The following is a 27,404-nucleotide window of genomic DNA, read 5'->3' as shown; positions in this document are numbered from 1 at the left end:
CGGATCTTCCAACCTCTTTGATAAATTTTAAAAAGGTTACAAACTGCTTTAATATTAAACAACAAGCATTAATCTGCAGAAGTTTACGTATGGTACAACGGTGTCTTTTTACTGGAATATTTCTCGCTCGCTTTAGTAATTCAGAGCGGCTGCATCTCGCACGTCGGCAATCATAAACGAATTATAGGAGTTACGTGTGTGAGACGATAATAAATATATGCGACTTTCGTGGCGCCTCGACATTCCCAACACACACATTCCCAATGGGGTATTAACGATCGAAAGTTCGCTAAGAACCCAGTACTTTGACTTACGGGCAGCATCTGTCGTTTCTCAACTGACGCTCTCCGTGGAGCAGCGACTTGGGAATACGACTCCCTCGACCGCTCATTCTATATGTAGGACACCTGAAAAGTTCGCCGGACAAAGTATAAGCCCTTGACGCTAATATAGATCTATGCTTCCTATCAGAAGGATGCAAAAGTGCAAAAGTCAAAGTCATTAAAAGGAGAGGAGTATATAAAATTGCGTTTCGTAAACTTTCGAAATCCTCGCAATTTCCGCGACGTGAAGGACTTGACGAGGAATTCTACGAGTTTCGCGAATGAAGCTGCACAGTGTAAATTCTCACTAAGACAAATCTTTATCGCTCATTAAATGTTTGTGCATCTGGGCACCTTTACACGCGCAGAAACATCGTAAAAATCATCATCAATCGTAAGTAGATGCACGTGTATACGTGTTTATTGGTATTACTTTACGTTGTTAATTTCGCATTATGCTAATTACGTCAATGTGATTTACTGACGATTGATAGCGGCGTGCACAATAACATCCTTCGGCGGTACACAATAATCCGCTGAGGCCGGTGGTGGTATCATTTGAAACTCCGCCGAACTCGTGTGTGCAAACTGATTCCTAAAACGAGAGCACTTCGTAATTGCGTTTCAGCTTGCCTCAAAGGCTTGGCCGTCATTTACGAAAGCCGGACTTGTGCACGTTCCCCACGTACTTCGTTTGTATTATATGCTCGAGCATGATTCCAGGTTGGTCTTCCGAAGTGCCCCGATACGATGCCACGGTAGAGAGCTCGCTCATACGGAGCGAGCTCTACTTGGATCTGAAGGGCGATCTAAGTACGGATGTTGTTCTACACGTAGACGATTGTTGCGCGACTGAAACCCTTGGCGTCATAGTGTTCTTTTCGTTATCATTCCCTACGTTTCTCTCATCCATCAGGTGATTGCTGACAATAAAGAAGTCGGTTCTTTTGTCTCGCGACGCGCGACGGTCTCACAGAACTATTTTCTTCGAAAAACAATGCTTTATTCAAGAAAGCGGAAACTCCTTTAGACAAGACTGCGGATTCAGTTGATTTAGTTTCGGGTTCATTCCGAGTGATCAAAGAGGAAGGTCTGAAAGAACGGTCTTACGATATTACGAGTATATTGAATATATAGGATACATATATGTGTATATATATATATATATATATATATATATTGTCTTATTTTAAATTATAGTTTAATAATATAATAAATACGCGTATTTTTATTATAACAAATTTTTTTCTTTTTTAGGACATATGTGAATATATAAACTAAATGAGATTTACGATCAAATTATGTAATTTATTAAATAATGTTCTTTCTCTCTCTCTCTCTCTCTTCCTCGACCAATATTACCGGTAAGAGATAATTTGGCATGTGTGACAGGATTTATATATATATTCAAAGCTGGCATCGATCACATTTTCCGAAGTCAAGACGGAATCACGTTGATTCTCTGGCGAATATTACGTGCCGTGTAACGTTGACGTCGTAGTGACTTATCGGATTGACTCGTACGAGCTTGTGTGTATCGATCGTTCCTCGTGCTCGAAGTATCGGGACGTGGACGTCGATGACGACGCCGGTGTGTCATCGCCGTTACCATTTCGGCTGGCGGCGGCTGGCGGCGGTATCCCTGCCGGTGGGACTACGTACTTAGCGTCGTGATAAAGTAATCTGAATTAATTTGTCTCTAATTAATTAATGCAAATTACCGATGCGGGTCAATTCGCTGAATTAATGATCGTTTACGTGGCACCGGACTCTCTCGAATTATTGCGCAGGCGGGACAGTTCGAGGGGAGGGGGAGACCTTCTCCTCCTTTTTTTTTAAGATTGACAGATAATTCACATATGTCACACATACATACGAAATATTTTCGGCGGACGAAGGACGCCGGCGAAGGGAGGCCGCAGAAAGGGGTTGAACTCTTGACATATTGCTGTCTAGGCAACTCAACGAAGTGCTCTTCAAGTTCTTCCCGTCCACATCTATCTTTGCTGCTGCTGCTTCCTCCCTTGCTCCGAGCTCCCTTTCCCCGCATTTTCGTTGTTCTCTTCTTCACTCCTCGCGGATTCTTCCTTACAAACGTGCTGTCAGTTTGCATCGCGGTATTGTCGGTGTACCTCGTCGGGGTATATACTCGCTTAAGCGTACCTCGATCGTCGTACGCACGTGCGACGTCGATTGTATTTGAATTCACCGGGAAATTTGTCTCGTGGTCGCGGTTTGAGGTAACAAGCTTGAGTGCACACGTACGCGACTCGTTTTCTTCTACCGCGTTCTCCGTGCGTACCTCTCATAGCTTTTGACCTCGCTCTTGGAAATTCTCCTTTCCGATTCTAGAACGGTAAGCTTACAGCCCCGCTGCGAAATGATGTCGAAAGTTTTCCGATAATTCTTAAAGAAACATTTAACGAAACGTGCGAATCAGGAGAAACATGCCCAAGTGTCTAAACGTCTTCGTATTCGTCTATGAAAATCATAGAGTGTAGCATCGTAATAAATTCTTGATGGTTGCAGTTGAGTATGTGTGTGTAACATAATTTTCATTAAATTAAAGGGGAAACAATCTCAGTATAGCTCGTACGAATGATATATTTTATGGACATACTTTATTTGGCAATTTTATTAAGTGACTAATTTTATTCAACAGCGCTGAGAATTAATGGATATTGCAGAGAGTTGTGTGTACTTTTATACGTAGCTAATGAAATAATTTTGTAATGCATGTGGGATATTATTTCACTTGGGATTAAATGTAAGAAAAAGATGTGACCTATATGTAAAAATTATCATACAGTACTAACTGCAATAGCGAATTGAGGAGTTATCTGCATTTATTAAAATTACATATCGCGCAATATTATCCACATGCATGCCGCTACAGAAATTATATGTTCTTTTGAGGCAGAGTTTGACAGAGTAACTACAGCGAATTCATGATACTGAATCACGTTCACTCGACACGCAGCGTTCAGACGAAGTAGGTTGATAGGCACTTACTTTCTCAGCTCTCAACAAATTCGTCATGAAAGTAAAATAAAGTTTGTCATATTTGACGTCAATTTATGTTTGAAATTTGGATTCGTACAAGAATAATTAAAGTTTTCTCCTGTCGCGTGCGGCACTCCGTTCTCAGGGAATAACGAAACCTCCAATTCTACATTATTTGGGAGCGTCATTGATCCCCATCATGATTTTCTCAATGTAACGCCGGAGTGGGCAGCAAAGTGTTATCGATGAGAGTTTGCATAGGCATTGTTTTGTAGTTTGCTACTAAACGCTCCATCCATCACTCTTTATCTTGATGAAATATTCTACTAGTTCCTATTCACAGTGCAAACTACTTGATTCGAGCGGTAGTTCGCTAATTGTGAACCCTCATTATATTCGATACACAACAGTTGCGTATAAGAATGCCCACTTTCTATAGGTAATTTATTGAAACGATTAATCTCTTATTAAATATGCCGCCTTAAGTTATGCTATTGTTTCTTTGTAATCACAATAGAATGTACTAATATCACATATATATACTAATAATCACAATAGAATATAGCAGACGTTTTTTTTTAGCAGATATTTATCATTACCTAATAACTTGTCTCGTACTACTCTTTAAAAACAGATTATTTAAATAATATTAGATACATATATATTTGACATATATTCACAAAGCTGAAAATGCAAAAATAGAAATATCGTTAAAAAATAATACAGAGTTATAATTGGAGGGGTAAAAGCCATAGTGGTGTAAGTCAAATTTTCTAAGATATTGACTCGTGTGCATAGATGCAATCTATACAATATATAAATTGCATCTATGCACACGAGTCAATATTTTAAAAAATTTGACCTATATTCCTATAGTTTTTACCCCTCTAATTATTAATATTATAAATTATGAATACACGTTTGTAAGTTTGGAAACGGCTTTGATTTACATTTATGTTATAGTATATCATTTTATTATATTAAAATGCGAATTAACATTTAAGACAAATTGATAAACGTTTGCAAAAAGAGGAATTTTTTTCTTACTAATTAAGATACTTACGAATAAAGATTTATAAAAAAGGTCGTAGAAAAATAGTAACTATCTTTTAATCGTCTACGTATGCGCTGGGAGCATTTCTTTTGTTACACTTCTCAGCTCTACGTTCGCATCTGTTCAATTTAATTTAACATTACTCAGATCTCCGTGTGGATTTGCATAAGAATATAGCCCAAGGCAATGGCCCGGTCCGACGACGGAAACTTAGAGAGGAATTTACAATTTCTCTCTGTAAAACCAGCGAGATTTCAAACCTTGCGGAGCAGAGCGGATACGATTGTTCTAAATACACGCCGTACTTATTTGATTTAAAGCGCGTTTTTGATTCCGTTTCCCGGATTGTGTTTATCGTAAAAATAACGCGCCCAGAGCGACAAGTAAGCCGTAAAATAAGATACGTTGTCTAGGCTACTCCAGTTGGCGTGTCTTTCGCTTCTATAATCAATCTCACGCCGCTTTATACATTCCAATTAGCTTGGTAACCGGCCGACTTCCTATAGGTAATTTCCTATTAATATCCTCGTCACTGGCCGCACGCGGTAACCTGGATCGATAAGTTTCAAGATACTTTCGCGCTTTGGAGAGATAAAATTTTTGCGCACCCATTCGTTCCCTTGGCAATCCTTAATAAAGCACACACCGTGCAAGCCCTTTAAGAGCACTCGTCCCGAAATATGCCCTCGCAGTGTCGAGTTACAAATAGAAGATGCTCGCGCTATTTTTAGTCGCGGTCAACAGGAGAACGCTACTTTTCTGGTTGCAGGTGATATGGGTGTGCATACTTTGCCGGAAGAAGCAGGAACTTCTTTCGAAGACTGGACAATGGATGTCGAAGACAGGCGCCGTGGACAGCGCGTTGCTGCGGCAAATGCAGGAGGACTTGCAGGTGGGTGGTCGTCAGGGACTCGCGGACCAAACTCGGGATAAAAGACCGAAACTCGAGAGGGCGCACAGCGCGGCTGAGAAAGAGAATTTGCCGTTATTACAGAGAAGCGGAAACTGTCCTCTCAGGAGACAGTACTCCCAGCAAGAGCAGGTAACGTTCTCCTCGCTCGCCCGATATTCTTGTCGGAACGCACTCTTTTATTTACAAGGCAGATATATTTTTGCGCACGTAAATGCTCGGGATGCTCCTACACTCATGAATATGTAACGTCGCACCGTGATAAGTTCGCAATAATTCGCACATTTGATATCTCCGCGATTTATTTATTTACGAACGGAAGGAAAGAGATCGAGGCGTTCCCGTCACATAACCGAAGGATTATCAGCCCGCGCCCTCGCGACGTATAACACGGAGCACTCAGTGAGTCTGTGTTCCTGCGGTTGCAGATCTCGGGTCGCCGGATGTCCACGAGCGACAGTGGGGTGGAAATGTCCGTTTCGCCTCACGCGAGAACTTTACCAACCCCCCACGTGGTTGGTTCTTACCCGGTGCAACAAATTCCGAGGCATCCTGCAGCCTATCCTGACGACGATCCCAATTTATACCGAGGCGAGCTCGACGGTCTGATGAGACAACATCCGCAGAACTATCAGAGGCAACGGTCGACTTATCAAGTAAGAGAACAATAATTTCGAATTATATCTTGTCAAAATTATCGAAGATAATTCGTTAATGTCAAACCGCATTAAATCCGGCCACGTTCCGTCTAAAACTTGCAAATTTAGTTTTTAACAAAGTAATAATAAGTATATAATTTAATAAAATAAAACAGTGTATAATTTTTTTCATATACATTTATCTGGAAAAAATTTAAAAAATTTAAATTTTTTATAAATAAAAATGCTAGTTAATTACCTTCATTTTTCATCGAATAACAAATCTCAACAAATCTTTTTGTTTCTTAAAATTGTACCATGTTTTACGATTAATTAACGACAATTATATTTGAGTTTTGTAACATATCGATTATTTGGCGCAGGATCAAGGTACAGATCTCGGAATGACTTATGGTCAGACACCGATGGAGACTGGCTCCGTTCGTACCCCAGTGCATCCCTCTCAGCAGCATTCGTTGCATCAGACGCAGGGCGGACGTCCCACTCAACCTGCATCAACAGTGGGCGTCCCGCAACAAAGAAGTTTCAGTAGCAGTGAGGAAGAGCGAAGCACACCGGAGTGCGCCAGCGACGAGCCGGACGAATCGGAGAAGGGTAAGCGAATCCTCCAATCCCAATATTTATCTCTAATTATACACCCACTCGATATAAATTAACGAGGTACTTCATTTGATCGATATTACTCGCAATATAAATTTTATTCGAATTCTTTGAAGAAGAGTTCTACTCTTCACAATAAAAACTTCTAAAAATCCACTTAACTTATAAAATTAAAGCTAATTTATTTGTATCATAAAGTGTAATCTGGATTAATCCAAATTATGTGATATATACGAAACGGTTTATAACGGTATAACAGTAGTACGCGTTTGTATAAAGTACTTTCAGTCGAGTCTTTTTTTATTCATTTGTTGTATTAATTTTTTAATTAATTGATGAAATAAAACTTTACAAATATCGCGATAATTATAACTAATGGTATTTTTGTGCAAAATATGCTATTAGTAAAATTAAAAATGGTCAAATCGCTACTGAATTTATTCTAAAATGTACAATGGAAACATCAGGTGATCGGAAAAGTCGGCCGTGCCCTTGAAAGTCAAAAGAAATGCACGAGAAAAGATTAGCCTTTCCGTGTCAATAGATATTTGGTTTACAAAGAACGCGTATTTACGATATTTGTACATAAGGCGGTTATGGAAAGTGTAATCGATCGATCCAATGCTCGTGTTTGTTTGATAGTAAGATAACATGTATTTATAAAATATAATATTAATCGGAACATTTTGTATTAAATATACTTAATGCTATTAAATTAATTTAATACTTACACGACACGGATAAAAGAAAGATCCAATTACATATGTAATTCTTCGTTCCGACAGTTTTTGTTTAAACCTTATTAATGAAATTATTTCATGATTGCTATTAGCTAAAAAAATTAAGGAGTCTATATGCTTTGTGAGTTAATTTTATATATAAAAATTTTACATTTTTTTCAAAACACAATAAAAACGCAAGATTCCATCGCGTTTCAATTATGAGACACTTCAATGAAGGAATAGATCAGCTGTACTTTAATTGGTCATCAAAGTAGCTCGTAAATTCCATGCGCATATCCAGTAATATTTTGGCGTCGCGTTCGTTTTCGTGGAGAACGTTTCGTTCCCAAAAATTGGAGGAAGGTGAGGGAGCCGTGTGTGCGATGTATGTATGCGATTCACAGTTGATTAAACGCGAGATCGACGAACTGTGAACCGACTCATCCAGGTGCGCACCTGTAGGGTGAAGCTCTCTCTCTCTCTCTCTCTTTTTCTCTCTTTCTCCCTCTTTCTTTCGCAGAGTACAGAAATAAACTGTATTCTGCCTACCTTCGCCGCGCATCACTTTTTCCATATGATGAAGGTCGGATACGCCGAGTTTCTGCGTCGATCGCACAACAGAATCCCTAGTGCGAAATTCGTGTCTGAGCATCTTGGGTCATCGCATGTGTAATCACGATAACACATCGATCGATGACTGAGCGTAAATCAAATCTTGTGCGAGACGGCGTCGTAAAATTTCTCTCGGGGAGAATCAGTGGTTTAACCCAGACGCGCGCAACCCTGTTATCCTCGTGCGAATTTCACGGACAACGCGAATGGCAATCGGGATCGCGACGAATAATACGGTCACGTTTAATAATTTCCACGCGAGTGCATCGTGCATGGTAACGCACACGTGAAATGCCACGTTATATAACTTGATGCGCACGTATCGATTTTATAATGGCCAGCGCGCTCGATGCCCTTCTGGTCCTCCCAGCGATCCTGCCGCGAAGTATTGACCGGATCTGATCATATACGTGTCTTCTTCGATTGGGAGGAGGGACATTCTTAAAGATAAGAGGACATCCGTCCTTTTTAAATCCTCGATCAGTGCACCGCGATTGTGTATCGCGTCCCGCGTCGCGCCGATGTATCCCGCGGGAATTCTCAGGTTCTGTCCTCCCGGTCTCGCCGTTGCATTGATCCTTGGCATCCTCTCGCCCCTCGCTCACCCATCCTCCTTCCAACCCTCTCTTGCGCCCTGCTTGCTTTTCTCTCTCTCTCTCTCCCTTTCCCTCCTCCTTCCCTCCCTCCCTCCCTCTCACCCTTCCACCCTTCGCCGCGGTCTTCCTATTTCCACCCCGTCTCTCTTCTTCCTTCTTGGTACCTCGCTACGCCCACACGCTGGCCGTGACGTCACGCGGCCAGCACGTGGGCGAATTCAAACATCTGCCCCTTCTTCGTTTCTGAATAGTCTTCGACCTCTAACCGGCCAGGACTTGGTCAGAAAAAAGGCCCGCGCCGGCTCAAAGGCTCAGTGCTCTCCTCGAACCCGCCGAATGATTATCTTGGAGATCATTTCTTCTTCCAGCACTCCTGAATTTACGAGTGCACTTCTGACCCTTCGTCTCGTTAGCGCGAACCGATTTATCACTTACCTCCTCTGATTTCGAGAGACAAATCCCTGCGTTTGAAGGCACGTACAATACCGATGCATAATAAGATTAAACTTTTCCGCAGCTTCACTTTTGAAGTTAATTCGACCATAACTTTGAGCTCTTGCGCAATAAGGCTAATTTAAAAAAAAAAAAAAATAAATAAAAAGGAAAATAAACCAACGTAGTTTAGCGAAACGGGGTTACGAAATGTCATCGGGAGCACAATGAAGATCACGTGAATCCACATTCCTCGCTACCCCTCCGCGCCGTTCGTTACTTATGAACGGAGGCTGGACAAACTTTGACATTTTCCCCACTTCTGAGCAATGAGAAAACTGCGTACGATACCGCTTTTTAAATCGACCGACGGGAACACCGATGCGCGTTACATTATTTTTTTTCTTCCTTCGCGGCGCGTTACACAGTGGTTCCGGTGGGAGTTCACAGACTAATTTGTCCGCGCAACGTGCGCCGACCATTTTCCATGATTGATCGCCCGCGTGACAAACGAGAGAGTACTGTACTCGCGATAACCGTAATTATATTAGCGCTCGCAGTAGCGTTTTATGCACCGCAGTAGTTTTCTTTTTTTTTTTTGCGTCACGTACTCACGCGACACAACAGAATCGAATCTTCTCGAGGAAGGTAGAGACGGAGAGTAGACGGTATTTCGTATAAATTTAATCCGAAGACATTGCAATTTGACGGTCGGACGAACAAGGTTTCGGCGCCGTATTAATCTTTCTCTTTTTTATTTATTTATATGGAGTCCTTGCTCATTCATAAATCTGGCGCAACGCGCACATCTAGATTAGTTTTTACGCAGGAATTAAAGCACGTTGTTGAATCTATCGCAGAAAAAATAGACAGCCGGTACAATAAAAGAGGAATTGTGTGAAATTGAGTCGGTCATAACTGTTCCTTACTTTCACGCTCTAGCGGTACTGCGTATGTTGCGTGCCATTTAAACCATGTCGAATACGCGTTAAGCGTACGTGCCTTTTAATTCAATTAATTTTTGGAAAAGCGTTCGGATGTCTGAGGAATTAAGGAAGGAGAGAATGTCCCGTAATGCCGCTCGCTATGGAAATTAAACGAAATTGCCTTCTCGCGCAAACTAAAGTGAGACTTTAGCGAGAAACTAAAGTGATATTTATTTTATACAGGTAGTTACGGATTCATGTAAATGCGCAAACATGTGGGCGCGGAGTGCATTACGCATATACGCGCCTACCGTATATCCGGCGATGCAAATAGTTAAAGCAACCTCCGCTTAGATTTTGCCGTACAGCTTTGATCCCGTCCTCACCTTTTCTTCCTCACCCCCCCCCCCCTGAGATATCCGCTTCTCCACGTTTATTTCTGTCGGTGGAGACACAGTAGGCCGACTGTTTGTGTACTATATGTCGCTACGTGATATTTCCTCTTGATCGCTGCGCGATAGCTTGGAGATAAACACGGAGGCCGGAATCAAGCGGTCGCTACTCCGCAGAAACTGGCGACTGCAAGTTACGCGTATCAAAGACACGCATCGCGCCATGCTGTTGTGACGCACGGTCTGCCTACCTTCAATAAAAATGCCAATAATAGCAGTAATGCGGACCGATAGTCTCGACTTTTTTCCCCCTTGTATTTTTTTCGACGAAACGATGCGCGGTAAACTCTGCGGGAACGCGTGACAGTCTCGATGTCGCTTAATTAATCGCCTTCGTTGTGAATATCATTTGAACGAACTACAAGATGAAGGAAAAAAAAAGGATACAACGTGCATTGGATGATCGATCACACGCCTGCCCGATGGCGAGATTGACGATCGGTTTCGCACATCCATGTCGGTTAATTTCAATTTTAATTTAACCGATTATTTGCCTTTTTGCGGTTTTTGATTCTAAGGAATCAGAGTAAAACTGGCCATGAAGCGTCTGGCCGTAACAAATATTCGGGATAAGATGAAGTGTACCTAATCGAATATGTTTCTTTGAAAAGTCTTACGAACAGAAATGATTGCGCGCAGCCAATTGTAACGCAAGTAAATTAAGACCGAATAACGACGAGTAATCACATGTGAGAATCGCTTTAAATGCGTACGACGCGCGAGGGAAGCGACGGGCTAGCCCGACGGTGGTGTTGTTGCTCCCATTCGTAGATGCACAATACAATTAGTGAATAGATAATTAGTTTGTAGAAGCGAGGTAAGTTACGTGTGTGCTCATATGTTACCCGGGCGATCGCCCGTTTTTTAACGGGGACCTGCGGGGAATCCGGATTCAAGCGCGAGACGCAACGTGTCTCCCTGCGAGGACAGAGAGGGGAGGGGGTGAAAGAAGGAGAGATATTTGCAGAGCAAATTAATTGTCAGGAGAAACGTTTGCCGCACGATCGATCCGGCCAGCGATAATCCACTTCTCGTCTAGTCTCTAAGTAATCTCTTCTCCACCGTCCATATTCTCGCGTTTCTCAGCGTCGGAATCAACGCTAATGAAGATTTCTAGTCCGTTTTCAGCAGTCGCGCACCTGCGGCGCGCGAAAAACCACACAATTCCAGACCTAGAATAATTCTGACACCTGCTGATAGCGCGACTCGATGCGACAGTAATCGCACGCTTAAACGCCGTAATATATCTAAAAAGTCTCGCTCTCTCGCCGTTATCGATCACGGCTCACCGGCGAGATAGCGAGCGGAGGTAGGTGTACTCGGCATTTCGAGTTTACCCAATTTCGTTATCTCGGTAATGAGTCTTCGTCGGCGCGGTTTTTACCCGTGCTCCTCGCGCGGTCGAACTTCCGCAGCTCAGCGAAATTTTTTTTACGAGAAATAGGAACGCAAACGAGATGCCGCCGCCGCCGCCGCCGCCGCCGCCGCTGCCGACGATGACTACGACGGCGGCGGTGCGAAAGTGGGCGTAAGGCGGCGCCAGGAATGGGGTGGTAAAATCTTGGGGTGATTTATACGCGGTGAGTCGGTGTCATCTAACTTTTAAATTAAGATTCTCGGCACTTTTCCCCGACGCGTGACTCCGCGGTCCCTCTTTCCGTTCGCCGCAACGACATCTGCTACTGTTACCGCGCCCTGGCGCGCGCGCTTCTTCTATTTATTACCCGTGGCTGTATCTCGTCGGGCGGAAAATGCCACCACGCTCCTCGCGTCGCCAGGTACCTGCGGATGCGTGACTATTCCGCCTACTTTAAACGCGCGCTTAAACGCCCATCGACAGTCGCCCCGAGGCTCCTCATTTTGCGTTCGCGTACCGAGAACGGCGCGGACGACGTCTTTTATGCAGGTCGTTACTTTGTGACGAGGCGCGGATACGCGACGTAAAGGTCCTCTCCTTTCACTTTGCCTCATTGGCGTGCTCTTACTTCTCGGTTACGATTTACGTTAGCGTGCGTGTGGAAGTTAAATTCATTGTTTCACTGGGACACCGAGCGTGAAATTTTCCTAACCAGACGGGTTTCATTGTTACGCACGCGCTTTCGGTCATCAATGGAGCAGCTCTCCCGCTTTTATCGTCTCTCGTTATGTCGTAATGCTGAGAGATCGCATTGACACACGGATATCAAATGCGCACTGCCGCGTGGAACACGGATATGTAGGTGTCGTTGAATGATATAAGGATGCTCTCTCGTGGCGATCGTATTACCAATTTGTTAGTTTTACGAACCGCGAATCTCTACTTTTTTTTTTATCGCACTCGTCGCCTACGTACTGACAATATACATATACAACGAGACTTCTTCTCCCCAATGTCCCTTTTATTCGTTCTTCGATCCAAAAATACTCTTTAACGATTTTTAGTACTTAATCATGACAAAATTAATGATGCATTTCTTTCAGCGAGAGAATTATCTGCGAATAACGACTTGCACAACACATCGTCCGAGGTCAAAGAATCATTCGCATTTCGTGATGTTCTCGTAGCATGGTTGTAAAATATACCGTTCGCGGTAAATTCAGAATCGTCGAATTGAGTGAATATGCTTTCGCATTTTTATTTTGTACGATCTTTTTTCCATTCACAGATGTTCAACAGCTCGTTGTACCTTCGTGTCTATCATTCAGTCTTTCTACTTGCGTCTGCGTCTTGTGTTTTAAACACACCGAGCACGAAATCTTGCACAGATAATCCCATATTTTCGATATATCGCATCGGTGTTTTTATATACATATAAAATACACCAGCTCATTTCTGATTCTTATCATTCTGTAGATGAACCGCAGCGGCCAAGCATATCTTTTCGATGATTAGCAGTAAGTCAAACAGTATGTTGCAATGTGTAGTTAAAGGGAGATCGGCTTTTAGGGCAAAAGCCGCTGCCACTAGGGATGACTTCCAGGGGTACGCGGGAGAAGGCGGCAGACAGAATGAATCGGCAATTTCCCGCGGTACTTAATAATTTTATTACATAAAAATACCAAGCAAATCAACTTTCGCTATATATTAATCGCTACACATATATCTAATTGTATGTATACTTACATATACATATATATAATATGTATATCTGTGCGTATGCGTGTGCATGTGTGTGTACGTATCTGCCGACCGGTCGTGCGTATCGAGTATAGGGACCGAAAACTGTTTCTCTTTCTGGTTTATCTAACTTTCGTGGCTCGATTACGCGCGTATACGTTTTATGTTACTTTTTTTTACGCATTCTTTTTTTGTGCTCTTCGCGCGGGGTTTGATAACTCTTTTAAAATTCTGTCTCGCTAATCCAATTTCAGGATGAAACTTCATTGGGAACATACCGTCCATACTTAATTGTGTTTAGGTTTCTTTTATACTGTCTTGCACTTTGCGGAGAAAATTATCTTTCCGCGCCCTCAGGGACACATTCACGTTAGCGTTGCCATGAGAAAAACGCGAGGATACGCATAGTGAAAAAAAATAGCAAGTTTTTTTTTCTACGAGAGAGCAGCCCGTGACTAGCACGTCGCGTGATGCGACCGATCGGCAGAAAATTGTAATAGACTTTATTTGTTCTACTTTGGACGGCTATGAATCGTGCACAGGTATATTTTTATCTACACTTCACTCAAGAATATATATACGCGTACACACATACAATTCCCACAAATATCTCCACGTCTCGAGATTTTCCATTCGCTCGCATATACGCATTATCTGGATATCCGCATAAACCCGTAGATACTTTCCACTAATCGGAATGATGACGCTGCAGCAAAATTACGTTTTTAAGATTGGGATTGGGATTGTGTTTCATGTGTCTTCTTTTATTTTTCTGTATTAAGTTTTTAAACAGTGCTACCTTTGGCATCCGTACGATAAGCGTTTAGACTTTCTTCAAAGTTCAAGAGAGTTTAACTTCCGGGGAAAATAAAGATAATGTTATTTTGGAAATATCGAGACTGTTTTCTCCAGATATTAATGATGTAATTGATATTACAAGGGTATCAATTTGATATTTGAATACGATTTTACGGAGGCCAAATTTGTATCTTTCGTCTATACGATAATTTTTCATGTGTTTTGTGTCTCGCCCAATTTTTTTGTGTAAACGGATAAAAGTCTGTTATGTCTACCATTATAATCTTGCTGTCCTAAGAAATATAATAGAAAGCGTCTCAATGCAGAACTTTAGATGGACATCTCGCCAAGAGGAGACTGTAATTATCGTTATGCACGTACGCGCACACGTACACACACAACCACACGATCCCTGCACAAATTTACGCATATAGTCGTACTTTTTTTGCGTCTCTCGCCAATCGTGTGCCAATCGTAGGCAGATTCAGACGTACGGTTCTACTTAACGCTTCTCAGACGTCGTCTACCGCACTTATCGCGGGCAAGCTTGCACCGCTGCCTTATCTCGTTTCCGTTAGGGTATATCGCCACACACAAAACGCACATACAAAGCTGACACGCGAGTTAAAGAGGGAGAAACATATCGGGCAGGGCAGGGAATGCGAGGCATCGCAGGAAGGTGCACTCGACTCGAGATAACGACAGGCTAATCCTCGAAACACGATAATGCTTTCGTTTTCGGTGCGTAGATCAACGCGATCGCCGAAAAACGAGACCCCGTATAAGATTGGAGCAGGACGCGTGCGCAGAGAGAAGATCTCGAAGGAAGACCGCGAAAGGATACGCTCTTTTCTCTCTAGAGAGGCGCGGGAGAGAGAATCGTCATAGCTAGAATTAAGAGTTTGCGATGCGATAAAAAAAAAAAAAGAAAATCCGCGCACGCGCTCGAAGAGGGGAGAAAAGGGAAAGGAAGGAGAAAGAAAAACACGAAACGTTTTGGATCTACTGTAGGGAAGGGGTACTACCACCACGCGGGAGGTCCGAAATCGATGTCCAGTGGTGGGCGTAGGCACAACGGATCCCACAATGGGCACCACGGGTCGGACGCGGGCATGACGGCCGTGGAGCATAACGGCCACCATCCACCGCGAGAGCCGCGAAAAGAAGAGAACACTCTCGTCAGACGGAGCTTCCGAAGATGCGGCGACGAGTGGCGCGCCGACAGTAGGAGGTGCGTTTCAAAGGAGGCTGACGATCGTGTGCGCCGCTTTTTTCTCTCTCACTTTCGCGCCGATTTTACGCGATAAAACGCGTTAACCGGTAACGCGAATAAAAACGAAAAACGTTCGTTCGAGAGTCTCGTCGCGGAGATCCCCTATCTCAGAAGTTCGTGACGGTGATTTCTTTTTCGCTGCAACACGAAAAGAATATTCGTTATAATTATCATTATACATTTGCAACACGCTTTAAGGATACACGAAAGTGATAATCAATTATTATCCCTCACTTTTTTCGTATTACATTTTAAAAAATTAACATTGAGGTTGAATTTAAATACGATACTTGTATCATCAAAACTCTGATGCAACCCCGTGCATTTTATTTCAGAAGTTTTTAATGAACATAAATTGAATGATGAACTTTTATGATTGGGGATTTTCATCATTACACTTTACACAAAATCGTATTAATTGAAATATATGTATCAGAAACAAAAGACACACTCGGACACCTTTAACTATAATAAGTCAAGCGGGACACACATATTCGACGCTTCGGTTTAAACAAGAAACGGAAGTGATAACGTAAGAGAAGTTGCATCATTGGTCGAGGATATTTATTTATTTTGTTACATATCTTGTAAAAAAAAAACTGAATCTCTACATCGTGCGTGCTGTAATTAAAAGTACGACAAATTGAAAAATAGCTTGTCTTTTGATGGAATATCTTTTATAATTTATATAATCAAAATTTTGCCGGAGAGCACACTATTCTAATTTATCGTACTATAACTCTCTTTTTTAAATTAAATACCAGATTATTTAAAATACGTTTGCATTTTTACGATATGGGAAATGACCAAATCTGGCCGAGTTTATATCCAAATTTTCAATATTGATTTGATCGAAGTATTAAAAAAATGTTGAGAGCAAGTTCCTGACCAACGGTCCGAAAAACATTAAACGACGAGCGATCGTTTGGATGCGAAGTATATGTCGATATCACATATGCGGGCCGTGTTGTCGATCGTGGCGAATCACACTTCGAGCTCGATCACTCGGCCGGACAAAATCGCGAAATCGGAATTGCGGCGGCGTGATACGACAAGACAGACAGACAGACACGCATACACACACGCATACACACACACACACACGCATACACACACACACACACACACACACACACACACAGAGGCACCAACCACCTATCGTCCTCGTGTGTATGTGGCGTGTCCATCAGGTTCACGGAGAGAAGGGGGAAAAAGACAGTGCGTTTTGACGGTGGGACCAATGTCGGCGGCCCTCAGGAGGAGGAATGGTCTTGGGAGGCCGATCGGCAGGGTAGCCAAGACAGCGCGACCAAAGACTCCGGGATAGACACTTCTAGCACCTTCACGAGCAGTGAAGACAGCAACAGGGGCGATCTGCCCAAGGTACGGGGCCAGGTTACGAGCGAGTAACGTCAACCGGCTCGAAAAAGCAAGCAAGCAAAAAAAAAAAAAAGAAAATAAAACTGCTAGAGAACGCTTCTCGAGTTGTAGCGACTTGTAGATCGGAGTCGATCTGTTGATCGGTGATGTAGAAGGCGGAGTCCCACACACGCGCGCGCGCGCGCGAGAGGATAGACAAGAGTTTAGGAACAATACGCCGGTGGATCGAGTAAAAGGGGTTTTTTTTCAGCAGCGCTTTTTGTTGCACGATTGCGACCGATCGGGAACATAGATAAATCATTTCGGCAATGATCACTCTCTTCCGCGCGCGATCTACTCCAAGCGCCAATCGCGGCGGATCCAAAATGGAATACGTCGTCCAAAGTGGAATTACGGTTGTTTTCTTTCTCGCTCCATAGCTTCGATAGCATAGCGAAGAGATGCATTGGACGAGGTGGCTTGCTAATTGATGTAATTAGCGTGCAGCACTTGTAATTAGTTACTTTCGGATTACAATGTGTACCGTGTGCCAGGAGAGCCGAAGTTTCAGGGAGTGGAGAATTGCGCAATTGATCGCGCTGAGACCACTGATACCGATCGATGTGCGAATTGAGAAAGATATATATATATATATATATATATATATATATATAATATATATATATATATTACACACGCCGTAATTACGAAATTATGCTTGAACGTTTAATTTTTTTTTCTTTCTATGCTGACAGGAGAGAGAACCTCTTTTGCTCGATTAACCCTAAACTTCGTGCTTAAAGGCTTGTGTGCTTGTGTTTGTTTTTATATCGAGGTTTGTTTGTATGATTTATATCGGTTTTCTTTTGTACAACTTTACTGCGTTGATACAAAATTCAAGTTTTCGAAGCTGAAATCACGGAATATCGTTTACTTTCGACTTTCAAATTGACTCAGATTATCGATAATATTAACGTTATTGAGCATTTGTAGCAAACATTGATCATCAGTAAATAAAAAAATAAAAATTTTTATTGATCGCCGTCTACGATATTCCGCGAATTCAGAAGTTTTAAGTAGAAAATCGTCTTCTGTACAATTCTCTTGCGTCAGACTTCTTTCGGTTCCATTCCGTCGTGCCTCTTTTGCCTAAAATCTACCGTAATTTTCCTCGAGTTTCGCAATGACACAGATTTAATAGCGACGAAGAAGATTTATGTAGTTTTAAATAATGAATATAATTTCTGACATTCATTTCTCTTTTACGCCACTTCCAAGTTAAAGTACGATCGTCCAATTAAGTTTTCGTAAGTTACATTATATAACGTAAAACGTACAAGAAGGTGCAGGTAATTGATTCAGTATTCGGCGTGTAAACTCTTCTGGAAATATCTATAGAGAGAGAGAAAATGGCATTTGGTATTATCTTATAAAATCCTTCTTGCTATTTTTATTCGCCAGTTTAATATAAAGATGTGTCTGTGTCTGTGTCTGTGTCTGTGTCTGTGTCTGTGTGTGTGTGTGTCTGTGTGTGTTTGTGATTGCTATTTTGTGGAAATAGGACATTCCTCTGTATAAACGAATCAATAGACTCCGCGGATAACAAAAGTGGATAATAAGTAGCAATCACGATTTGATTATGGATTATTGCATACTTCTCTCTGTTAAAATAATATAGGATAATTCCATTGATATCTAAAACGAAGTCAAATTATATAGTCGATTACGAATACTTCAATGGAAATGAAGATGATTCGATTTGATATTTATTTTAGTCGGGACTAGCAAAAATTTATAACACTGATCGATACCTTCAAACCCTCCAAACGTTATAAAAGTAAATTATTCGTGAAAACGTTAAGAAAATTACACTAATTATACATTATTCGGAAAATAGATTTTACGACCGCGATTCCGACAGATGTCGATTTGAGCATTTTCGCAAAGTTTATGTTCGAATGGGCGAAATATTGCGTGCACGGCTCATCGTTCGATATACGAAGGAGATAGGCTGCGGGGGTCGCGGTCCAATTATACGAAGCAAATAACCAAGATTAAATTCCCCGGGTAAACGGTCGGCAATCGGGTAATTTATCTGGCAACGACTTACGTATCTCTTGAAGCAACTCGATCGGGATCAATCTTTTTCACTCCTGTTTTCAAACAAGTCACGTAACTCGAGGCTTGCTTCTATTTTCTCGGGGGCAAAAGTGGAAACTGATTGCGATGCATGAAGGCAAAAACGAGGAAACTAAATACCATCAAGCGCGATTGATTTCTACTGACTTCGCCGAACAAATCGAAGGGAGGAAGGTACGGGACTTGGCGATGCGGGAATTGATTCGCACGATTGCGTCCGATCGATAATCGTGTCGCGTCCCGGCAGGCGCACCTCTTATCCGGTAAAAGTGCATCGCGATGTTGCCCCTTTGTCAACTGTGTATTTTAGTCATTTTAGAAAATTTTACGTGATTTTTTTTTCGCGAGGCAAACCACTGGTCCAAAACGATTCAATTAAAGGACTGGCGAAGTTGCCAGTTCTCGGAAGGAAAAGCGTATCTGTTTCATAATTAATCAAATTGGATCGCGGCCAAAGGGTATCGCAACTGACGAGGCTTGACGACCTCGTTAGTTGTCGTCGATCAGTTCTGAGCAAAGGATTTTTTAATATCTCTTCAATTATTACGATTCTGAACGGTTAGCTGTTGTACAAATGAAGGAGATTCGTACTATTGTTTAATCGCGAGTGAGGAATATCATAATTGCCGTCTGGCGTTCAATCCTGCCAGCTCGGCGATTCGAATATATCTGACAGGAAATTCGGACTTTCAACATGATTAAAAGCATCGTTATTATAACGACTAAAATTACTCTAAATATTTCACTGGCGTAAAAGTAGAAATGGATTATAAAAACATGTAATTGAATTTATAGACATTTGTAGGCTTTTGAGAATATATATGATCGATCGTGTAGACTGATGACTCTTTCTAATTTTCCAGCAATGTCCAAGCAGGATTAGTGCTGGTATTAAATCCTCTACAGTGTAAAGACGTGAACCGTAATAATTTTACAGATAGACATTTGAATTAAAATTCTGTCTTACAAGACTTTCTGTCGGGCTTTCTGTGAATCGCGCATTAGATGTTGAGAAGCTCAACATTCGATAGGACTGAAGCCAAAAAAAGAGGCGACCCCTCTCCTTAAAGTAGATCTACCTGGTGAATCGTGTCGTTCTCAGATAAAGATAAAGATACATCACGCTCAGGATTTTTACGCAATATATTACGCATATTGACGACCACGCAGTGTTATTTGCATGTCTGCAATACATGTATATATATTATTTTTATTTGAAATTGCCGAGGGCCTTCGGATAAATTGAAAATTTGACAGGTGCGAGATGCATGCAGTACAGAATGCCTTACGTATTATAATATTTGCTATTCACGCATGTAGCGCATGAAATACCACTATTCGCTTTTATACGTACTACAACCGCGCTCGTTGCTTGTTGCTCTGTAAATTTTCCGACATGCCTAGATCGCCGAAAACCACGAAGACAGCCTTTTTCGTTGGGAGGATACCGAAAGGCTTCGTGAAAGATGAACTATGGTCTTTTATTTGTTGGAAACATCTTATTTCAGAACAATTAGAGCTGTTCCATTTTCTAATTAATTATACATTGCTCTTCGCTCTTTTTATATCGATACAACTTGCCTATGCGTATCCTTTCAAATCTTATGCTAATTTAAAAACTATACATTTGTATCTTATAACATTTTTTACGCTCAAGTAGTTCGCGCAAGAGAAATGTGTTGCTGCAAGATGCAAGGCATTTCTCAGTAGTACATATTTGTTAACTGATGTGTGTTGCAATTGTTTTCTATTAGTTTTGTTTTAATTGATAAATATAGATCAATAATGGAAGTACGTCAGAATACTGGAAATCAACAAAATTATATGAGTTTTATATAAACGAGTTTCTATAAGAACGACTTTTGACTAATTACTTTCATAACAGACAAACTGTATATTTTATAATTACGTTAAGTCATACTGGTTATTATAACTAATATCGCATAAAATGTCTCTTAGTTTTTTCTTCTTATGTAAGCGTATTTGGATTAAAGATTCAGAATTCGGACGTACATTCCGTATTGTTAATGGTTTATAAAGGCATGTGACACCTATTATCAGTAAAAGAAATACTGTCCGCGCTCCGTAGCATCCATTATCCTGGCAAGTGAGCGAGGACGGTCAGAAGATTATCGGCCACATGGTTTTGCGAAAATCGGCCGGCTCCGGAAGCTGTAGTAGTATACTCGGACTAAAAGTTGTCGGTGGCAAACTATTGGAAGATGGTTCCATGGGCGCTTTGATCGAGAAGGTGAAAAAGGGTAGCACGGCGGACATAGAAGGTCAACTTAGACCTGGTAAGGAGATTACAAAGTTTGGATCAAGCAATTCGCAAAATGTTCAAATCGTCCAAGTCGCGAGCACCTAATTACGACGCGTTTATTACAAGCAAAATGTAAAACATGAAATTTATGTAATGAACGTCATGATAAACGTTACGAGATACACTTTACATTACAAAACATTCTTGCCGCTATGCTCCAGAGAAATCGTAATCGGAAATTAATCATTGATTTTGAATCAATCAATATATTTGGTTGTTGCAAATAAAATGTCGGTTTTTTAATTTTTTATTTGAAACGTTTATATCACAAAATATATATTTTCTTCATCAAAATAGTCTCCATCTACTCCAATGCACTTCTTCCAACGCGATACAAGTCCTTCAATGCCTTTCTGATAGAAATCTGGAGAACGAGAGGTAATGAATTCTCCGAAAACAGTTTTTACATCATTATCTATTTCAAATAATTTTCCTTTAAAAAAGCCGTCTAGATGCTTGAAAAAATGATAATCTGTGAGTAACAGGTCAGGAGAATAAGGAGGATGCAGGAGAACTTTATACTTCAATTTTGTTGATTTTTTTACAGTCTGTTTTGCACTATGTGGCCGAGCATTGTCGTGAAGCAATAACACATCGCTTCTATTAAGCATCCTCTTTAGTCTCCTGATCTGTTACTCACAGATTATTATTTTTTGAAGAAAAAATTGTTTGAAAGAGACGGCGATGTAAAAACTGCTTTCGGAGAATTCATTGGCTCTCGTTCTCTAGATTTCTATCAGAAAGACATTGAAGGACTTGTATCTCGTTAGAAAAAGTACATTGAAGTAGATGGAGATTATTTTGATTAAGAAAGTATGTATTAAATTTGTAATATAAACGTTTCAAATAAAAAATTGTCATTTTATTTGCAACAATTTAATATCGATCGTTATCACATTGACTTAATTAATAAAATTACAAGAAAACTTATAAAGGTTTATTATTTATTTGTTGAGAATTGGGAAAGATAAATTATATGCCGTCAATTGTATATTTGACCGCGACATATATATGTGGCGGTCAGCATTCTTAATCGTGTATATTAATAGAAAGATCTGTGCCTCGATCGTTTCACGAACATTTCGTCGTAGTAATCCGTGCTTTCAGCTTTGACGCCTTGAAAGCGCACGGCTTGTCGACAATGCTCGCAACAATCGCGAGCAAGCCGTTCCCGCTCCCACGACCGTGCATAAGAACCGAATCGGACGACGCTCGACGATCTCCTGCGGCTGTTTCAGGTGACGAGGTAATCGCGTGGAATGGGAGGTCCCTTCAAGGCAAGAGCTTCCGGGAGGTTTACGACGTCATCGCCGAGTCGAGGCTGGAGCCGCAGATTGAGCTCGTAGTTGAAAGAAAGATGTCGTCGATAACAACGGGGATGGCGCCTGCAGGACCGGGCCCATCGACACCCATGGCATCTAGAAGAATCGCTGCTCAGAGCCAATGGAGACAGAAACACGAGACCATCTCTGGGCCTCCGACGCCTCACCACAAAGGTGACTATGCACACAGCACGTTCCGTTTCCAGCCGTCTTCCGACTTGATTTCGCTTCTGTGTATCACAAATGTCGTGATCTAGATTATTTTATCACCGACTCGTTCCGTTCAAACTCGGAATATACATATCTTTTGTTTTTTACAACTCTGAATATACTTACCATCGATTTGATACAATATGGTAGTCGTGCATGGGCTTATAGTGCCGTTATTTTACAACTAATAAATATCATGGACGCTACAAGAAATAAATCTTATGTATATATGAATGGTGATTATACAATTAAAAGGGATGAGATAGATCATTATAGGTAGATCGGCTTTTATTCTTCTCAGGATGTCAGTTTGGATGTAGTACCAAAAAATTAGAAAAGAGTGTGTTAGAAAGATGCGTTGTTTTAAGATGAATGCGATTATTAGAGAATCAGAAGTATTTCATCTGAAACGCATTTACATCCTTTTATTTGGGTGAAGAAAAAGTTAACATAGTTTATTTTATTTAATCCGTAAATCTTTTGTGACACCGTTTTAGGTGAAATTTATAGGGAAGATAATGGATAAGAAAAGCACAAGTTTCAAGCATAACACGATACCGAAAAAAAGTAGCACGCATAGTAATATCTATGATATATTTCAATAATTTTGAAAGACGGAAGAGTTGAAATTTATTATTCCGACTGATGAAATATTTATCGATATCAATTAAATCCCATTAAACGTAAAACGACGTATTGCGCTTCTCTAACACTATTCTACTATTCTACCAACACCCGCATAAGTATACGTATTGAACACGTCAGAAGCAACGCTATTGCCATCGATTACATGGTTTTTTTTTCGCATTTCAGGTCTTAAGAAATGTTTACTATGGGGTAGGCCTTTCAGACAACTTTCTTTAAACCATTTTCGATTGATCAGTGTTTCTTGCCTGTATATCATTAGCCCTTTAATCTCCGTTATCGACGACCGTTTCGTGAGATTTCTCTTTAATCTCAAATCTCAACAAACGGGACCCCAGAGTCGTGATTTCGATGCTACGACAAGACGTATGGCGAAGCAACGAAAATTGATTTACTATTTATTCTGTTTTGAGTATTACCGTCGATGTTTAACGTAGATGTAGATTGTAGTGCTAATGCACCCCTCCTCCTCCCACTGCTAAAAGAGCACATAGGTATATAGTCTTATGGGAGCAACAACTATATTATATGTATATACACAAGATACAAAGATGCCGATATATATATATATATATATATATATATATAAATCCCGCATATATATTGTGCTTCCTCTCTACTTAATACAAATCACGAGTATCTCGTGTAATCCTTATGGATAAGTGTAATTTACTGTATTCGCTACTGTCTATTATCTCTACTATATATCGATCTAACATTATTATCATAATTCCCCTCATTCCTTTCGTGGCTCGTTGTCACGGATTTCCGTGATTGTGAGAACCCGTGCATGCGGACTTCACTTCTTCGAAAGACGTGGGTGTTTCCAGAACTGTTCAGAAATAGTTTATCGATTTTGCAACATCCCCGGGGGTTCGATGACGCTCTGAGATAGAACTTGGTTTTCGCATCTATAATTTCGCACACTCAAGTATCCGATCGACGCAGAGATCTCTCGAATAGACGTCTAACAGACATCCCGATCTTTCAAACGCTACTTTGAACTTCTCGAAGATACATTTTCAATCTTCCTGTCGTTTGAGTATTTATTTAATATATATCGTATATACAAACACGAATGTTAACATATTCACTGCCAACAATGCGAGCGGCGCGTTATCGGCTGACGAATGGCAATGAATGTGTTAACGGTAATGAAAGCATGAAAGATTGTCCATTCATTGGATCACCCGAATTTCTTCTTCTTCTTCTTCATTTACTTACCGTCGTCTTTTACTTCTATTCGTTATTTTCCTCGTGACGAAACTCGCGTACCTACACTTCTCGTGAATCGCTGCAAGATCGCAGATACGAAAACAAGTTGTATCCTAGTCGAAGCTGCACGATCACTTGCAGAATTGTACGACGCGAGGCGTGAGAAACCCTCGGTTTTAGTGACGTCGCCGGGCTCGCCGGACCTGCACGCCCAAGGACGCGGTCGACACTCCCGACATCCGACCGGAAATGCGAACGTGGGCGGTAGTATCCAGGTGAAGCTGGGCTTCGATCCCGTGGGACTTCAGCTGATCGTCACGATAATTTGCGCCGCGGGGCTCACGCCAAAGAGCAACGGCCAACCTAGAAACCCTTACGCCAAAGTTTTTCTGCTTCCTGACAAAAGGTGAGTGAATTACCGTATTTGACGGTATTTTTGATGATAATACTTTTGATCAATTGAAAATTTCGGAGAAATATGCGTGAACCTGTAAAATGCCTCAATATTCATTTTAATGTAACTCGAATATCATAAAAACGCAATTAAATACGTTTGAAATATATTCTTTGACGTATGTTAATATTACAGTTTTGTTTTATAATCCTTTAACGGTGACTATTCGGTCTGCGGCTCATTTTGTTCTTAATTATCGGCTAATCTTTTGAGTGCTTTGAAAATTTATATATCTTTTTAAATGTCATTATAGCGAAAAATCGAAACGACGTACGAAGACTGTGGCGAACACGAACGACCCTAGATGGAATCAGACTTTCGTTTATAATGGAGTCAGACGTTCGGAGCTGAAAAAGAGGGCACTGGAGATTACGGTCTGGGACTACGCTAGGTACGAGGCGAACGATTTCCTCGGCGAGGCTGTCCTGGAATTGGCAGTATGTCTCCTGGACGAGGAACCAGAATGGCATTCTCTGACCGCTCACGGAGAACACCGGCACGTCAGGTATGAATCGCACTCGCGGAAGCTAGTAGTTCCAATGCTAAAAGCGATCAAATAAATACCTCGCATCGATACGAATCCCTTGCGGAATGTTTGACAATGTTCCCATGTTATATCTCGCTCTGCGTAAAATGACGTAACATTATAATACGGTGACTTATCTCGTGAGTCTTAGAAATCTGCATTTCAAGACAAAGAGGGGCCTATATTCCTTGGTATTTTATGTTTCTAAAGAAATAGAAAAAAATTTAATGTCGCGATAAAATAACAGGGTCTAACGCTGGAATAATTAACTATTTTTTACTCCTCAGGCACTACCAAGATTCTGATGACATGATAGATTGTCATCTTAGTCCACCGTCGACCACGTCGAGATTAAGTGACTCCGACACTTCGGAGTGCGACATTACGGATTGCGACGTGTCGAGAGAACAAAGAAGAACGGCTGACGGTGCCAGCATAAGCAGTATCGGCAGTTCCTCTAGGTAAGGCCATCTCTTAAAATCTCCGTAGTATATATAAATCTCCCGGTTTAACGAAAGAGAGTATATTGAAACCGCTGGAAAAATCAGCCAACTCAACTAGCTTAGGATATCTGCGTCGAATACCGCATAAATCCGTCATACGCAAATCGAAACGTTTATGCGAGAATCACGAGGTATCGAATTGATACTTTACACATTATTGAGAACTAAATGCAGCAGTTACCCAAATACGTTACAATCAGCATATTTGATCGGTAGGAACTGCATTACTAATCTGGCAGAGTTACTGCCCCCCGACTTAGGATCTAGTTTACAGATCTCGTAATTACCATCGTTATTGTTGCATAATAGTTATTCTCGTTCCCTGTATTGCGGTCTTTATTACACAAGGAGTCGTTATTTCGGCGTACGATACAGGGTATTTTCCCACAAGAATTCCTTCCATTAGAATCAGACGTTGATTCAATCTATGCGATTAAAGAGAACTTTACATGACTTGAAATGAATGTACAATAAAGGAGTTTTTGTTGATTTTTTTTTATTGAACTGTTTTGGTCTCTCTTTATCAATTATTTGCCGTAAAATTATTGTAGAATTGTTTTTTCTTATAATTTAAAAACATTTTGTATAAAGTTTTGAAAACGGCTCCGATAAGAGAGATCTGATTTTCTTTCTTTCTTATACGACTAAAATGTAAGCCAAGCGCAGTGGAGAAATAGAGACAAGTAGGAATATATAAAATAAATGATTGCGAACGGAAGTTTAAAAAAGAAAGATAAGACTCGAATGGGAAGGGGTCAATCGAGAGGGGGTAAAAGCCAAGTTATAAAACTGGGCAACAAGCCAATTGACATAGCAGTTGGCTCACGACCGTTGCTAGCTCCGGAAGTCAGCCTTAAAACTCGTATCCATATTAATATTCTAATGATGATATCCGGTCGTTATTTCTGAGTATAAAGTGATTTTTGTGTTGAAGTTTTCGAGTTTCTACTTATATGCAAACGACAGAAACGATAGTGTACGTTAAAAAAGAAGATAACTGTCCAAAGTGTTAATTATTCGTGATAATGAACCTATTTAGAATCGCGCAAAATCGCTGCTAAGTTAATTGATCTTAGAGAAGAAAGTTAGATATATTTGCAACTGCAATAAATTATACAGTTACGAAAATGTGAAACCTGTGAAACTTTCCTAATGTGAACGTTTAATCATTAATAATTATAATTAAACGACCACGAAATTTACATAATAAAATTCGTGATATCCGTATATTCACAACAATTATAATTCTCA

At 40.9% G+C, this 27,404-nt stretch overlaps 1 protein-coding gene across 3 annotated transcripts in view; it reads left to right on the top strand.

Annotated features, from left to right (window-relative positions):
• Rim (Rab3 interacting molecule) overlaps window positions 1–27,404 on the top strand; it is a 58,876-nt gene that overhangs the window by 11,896 nt on the left and 19,576 nt on the right. For all 3 annotated transcript variants that reach the window (XM_071709436.1, XM_071709439.1, XM_071709438.1), the window contains exons 3-13: window positions 5,150–5,422; window positions 5,719–5,946; window positions 6,312–6,543; window positions 15,196–15,415; window positions 16,648–16,840; window positions 21,045–21,252; window positions 22,517–22,774; window positions 23,624–23,647; window positions 24,812–25,076; window positions 25,378–25,629; window positions 25,938–26,111. In XM_071709436.1, the coding sequence (XP_071565537.1) occupies window positions 5,150–5,422; window positions 5,719–5,946; window positions 6,312–6,543; window positions 15,196–15,415; window positions 16,648–16,840; window positions 21,045–21,252; window positions 22,517–22,774; window positions 23,624–23,647; window positions 24,812–25,076; window positions 25,378–25,629; window positions 25,938–26,111 (2,327 nt within the window). The remainder of the gene's footprint in view (window positions 1–5,149; window positions 5,423–5,718; window positions 5,947–6,311; window positions 6,544–15,195; window positions 15,416–16,647; window positions 16,841–21,044; window positions 21,253–22,516; window positions 22,775–23,623; window positions 23,648–24,811; window positions 25,077–25,377; window positions 25,630–25,937; window positions 26,112–27,404) is intronic.

The sequence above is a fragment of the Temnothorax nylanderi genome, unplaced genomic scaffold (assembly GCF_030848795.1).
Source record: "Temnothorax nylanderi isolate EJ_2023f unplaced genomic scaffold, tnyl_v1.0 TNYL_tig0077_pilon, whole genome shotgun sequence".
In the NCBI taxonomy this organism is placed as follows: domain Eukaryota; kingdom Metazoa; phylum Arthropoda; class Insecta; order Hymenoptera; family Formicidae; genus Temnothorax; species Temnothorax nylanderi.
The sequence above is the reverse complement of the archived record's forward strand: the minus strand, read 5'-3'. Positions and strand labels throughout refer to the sequence as shown.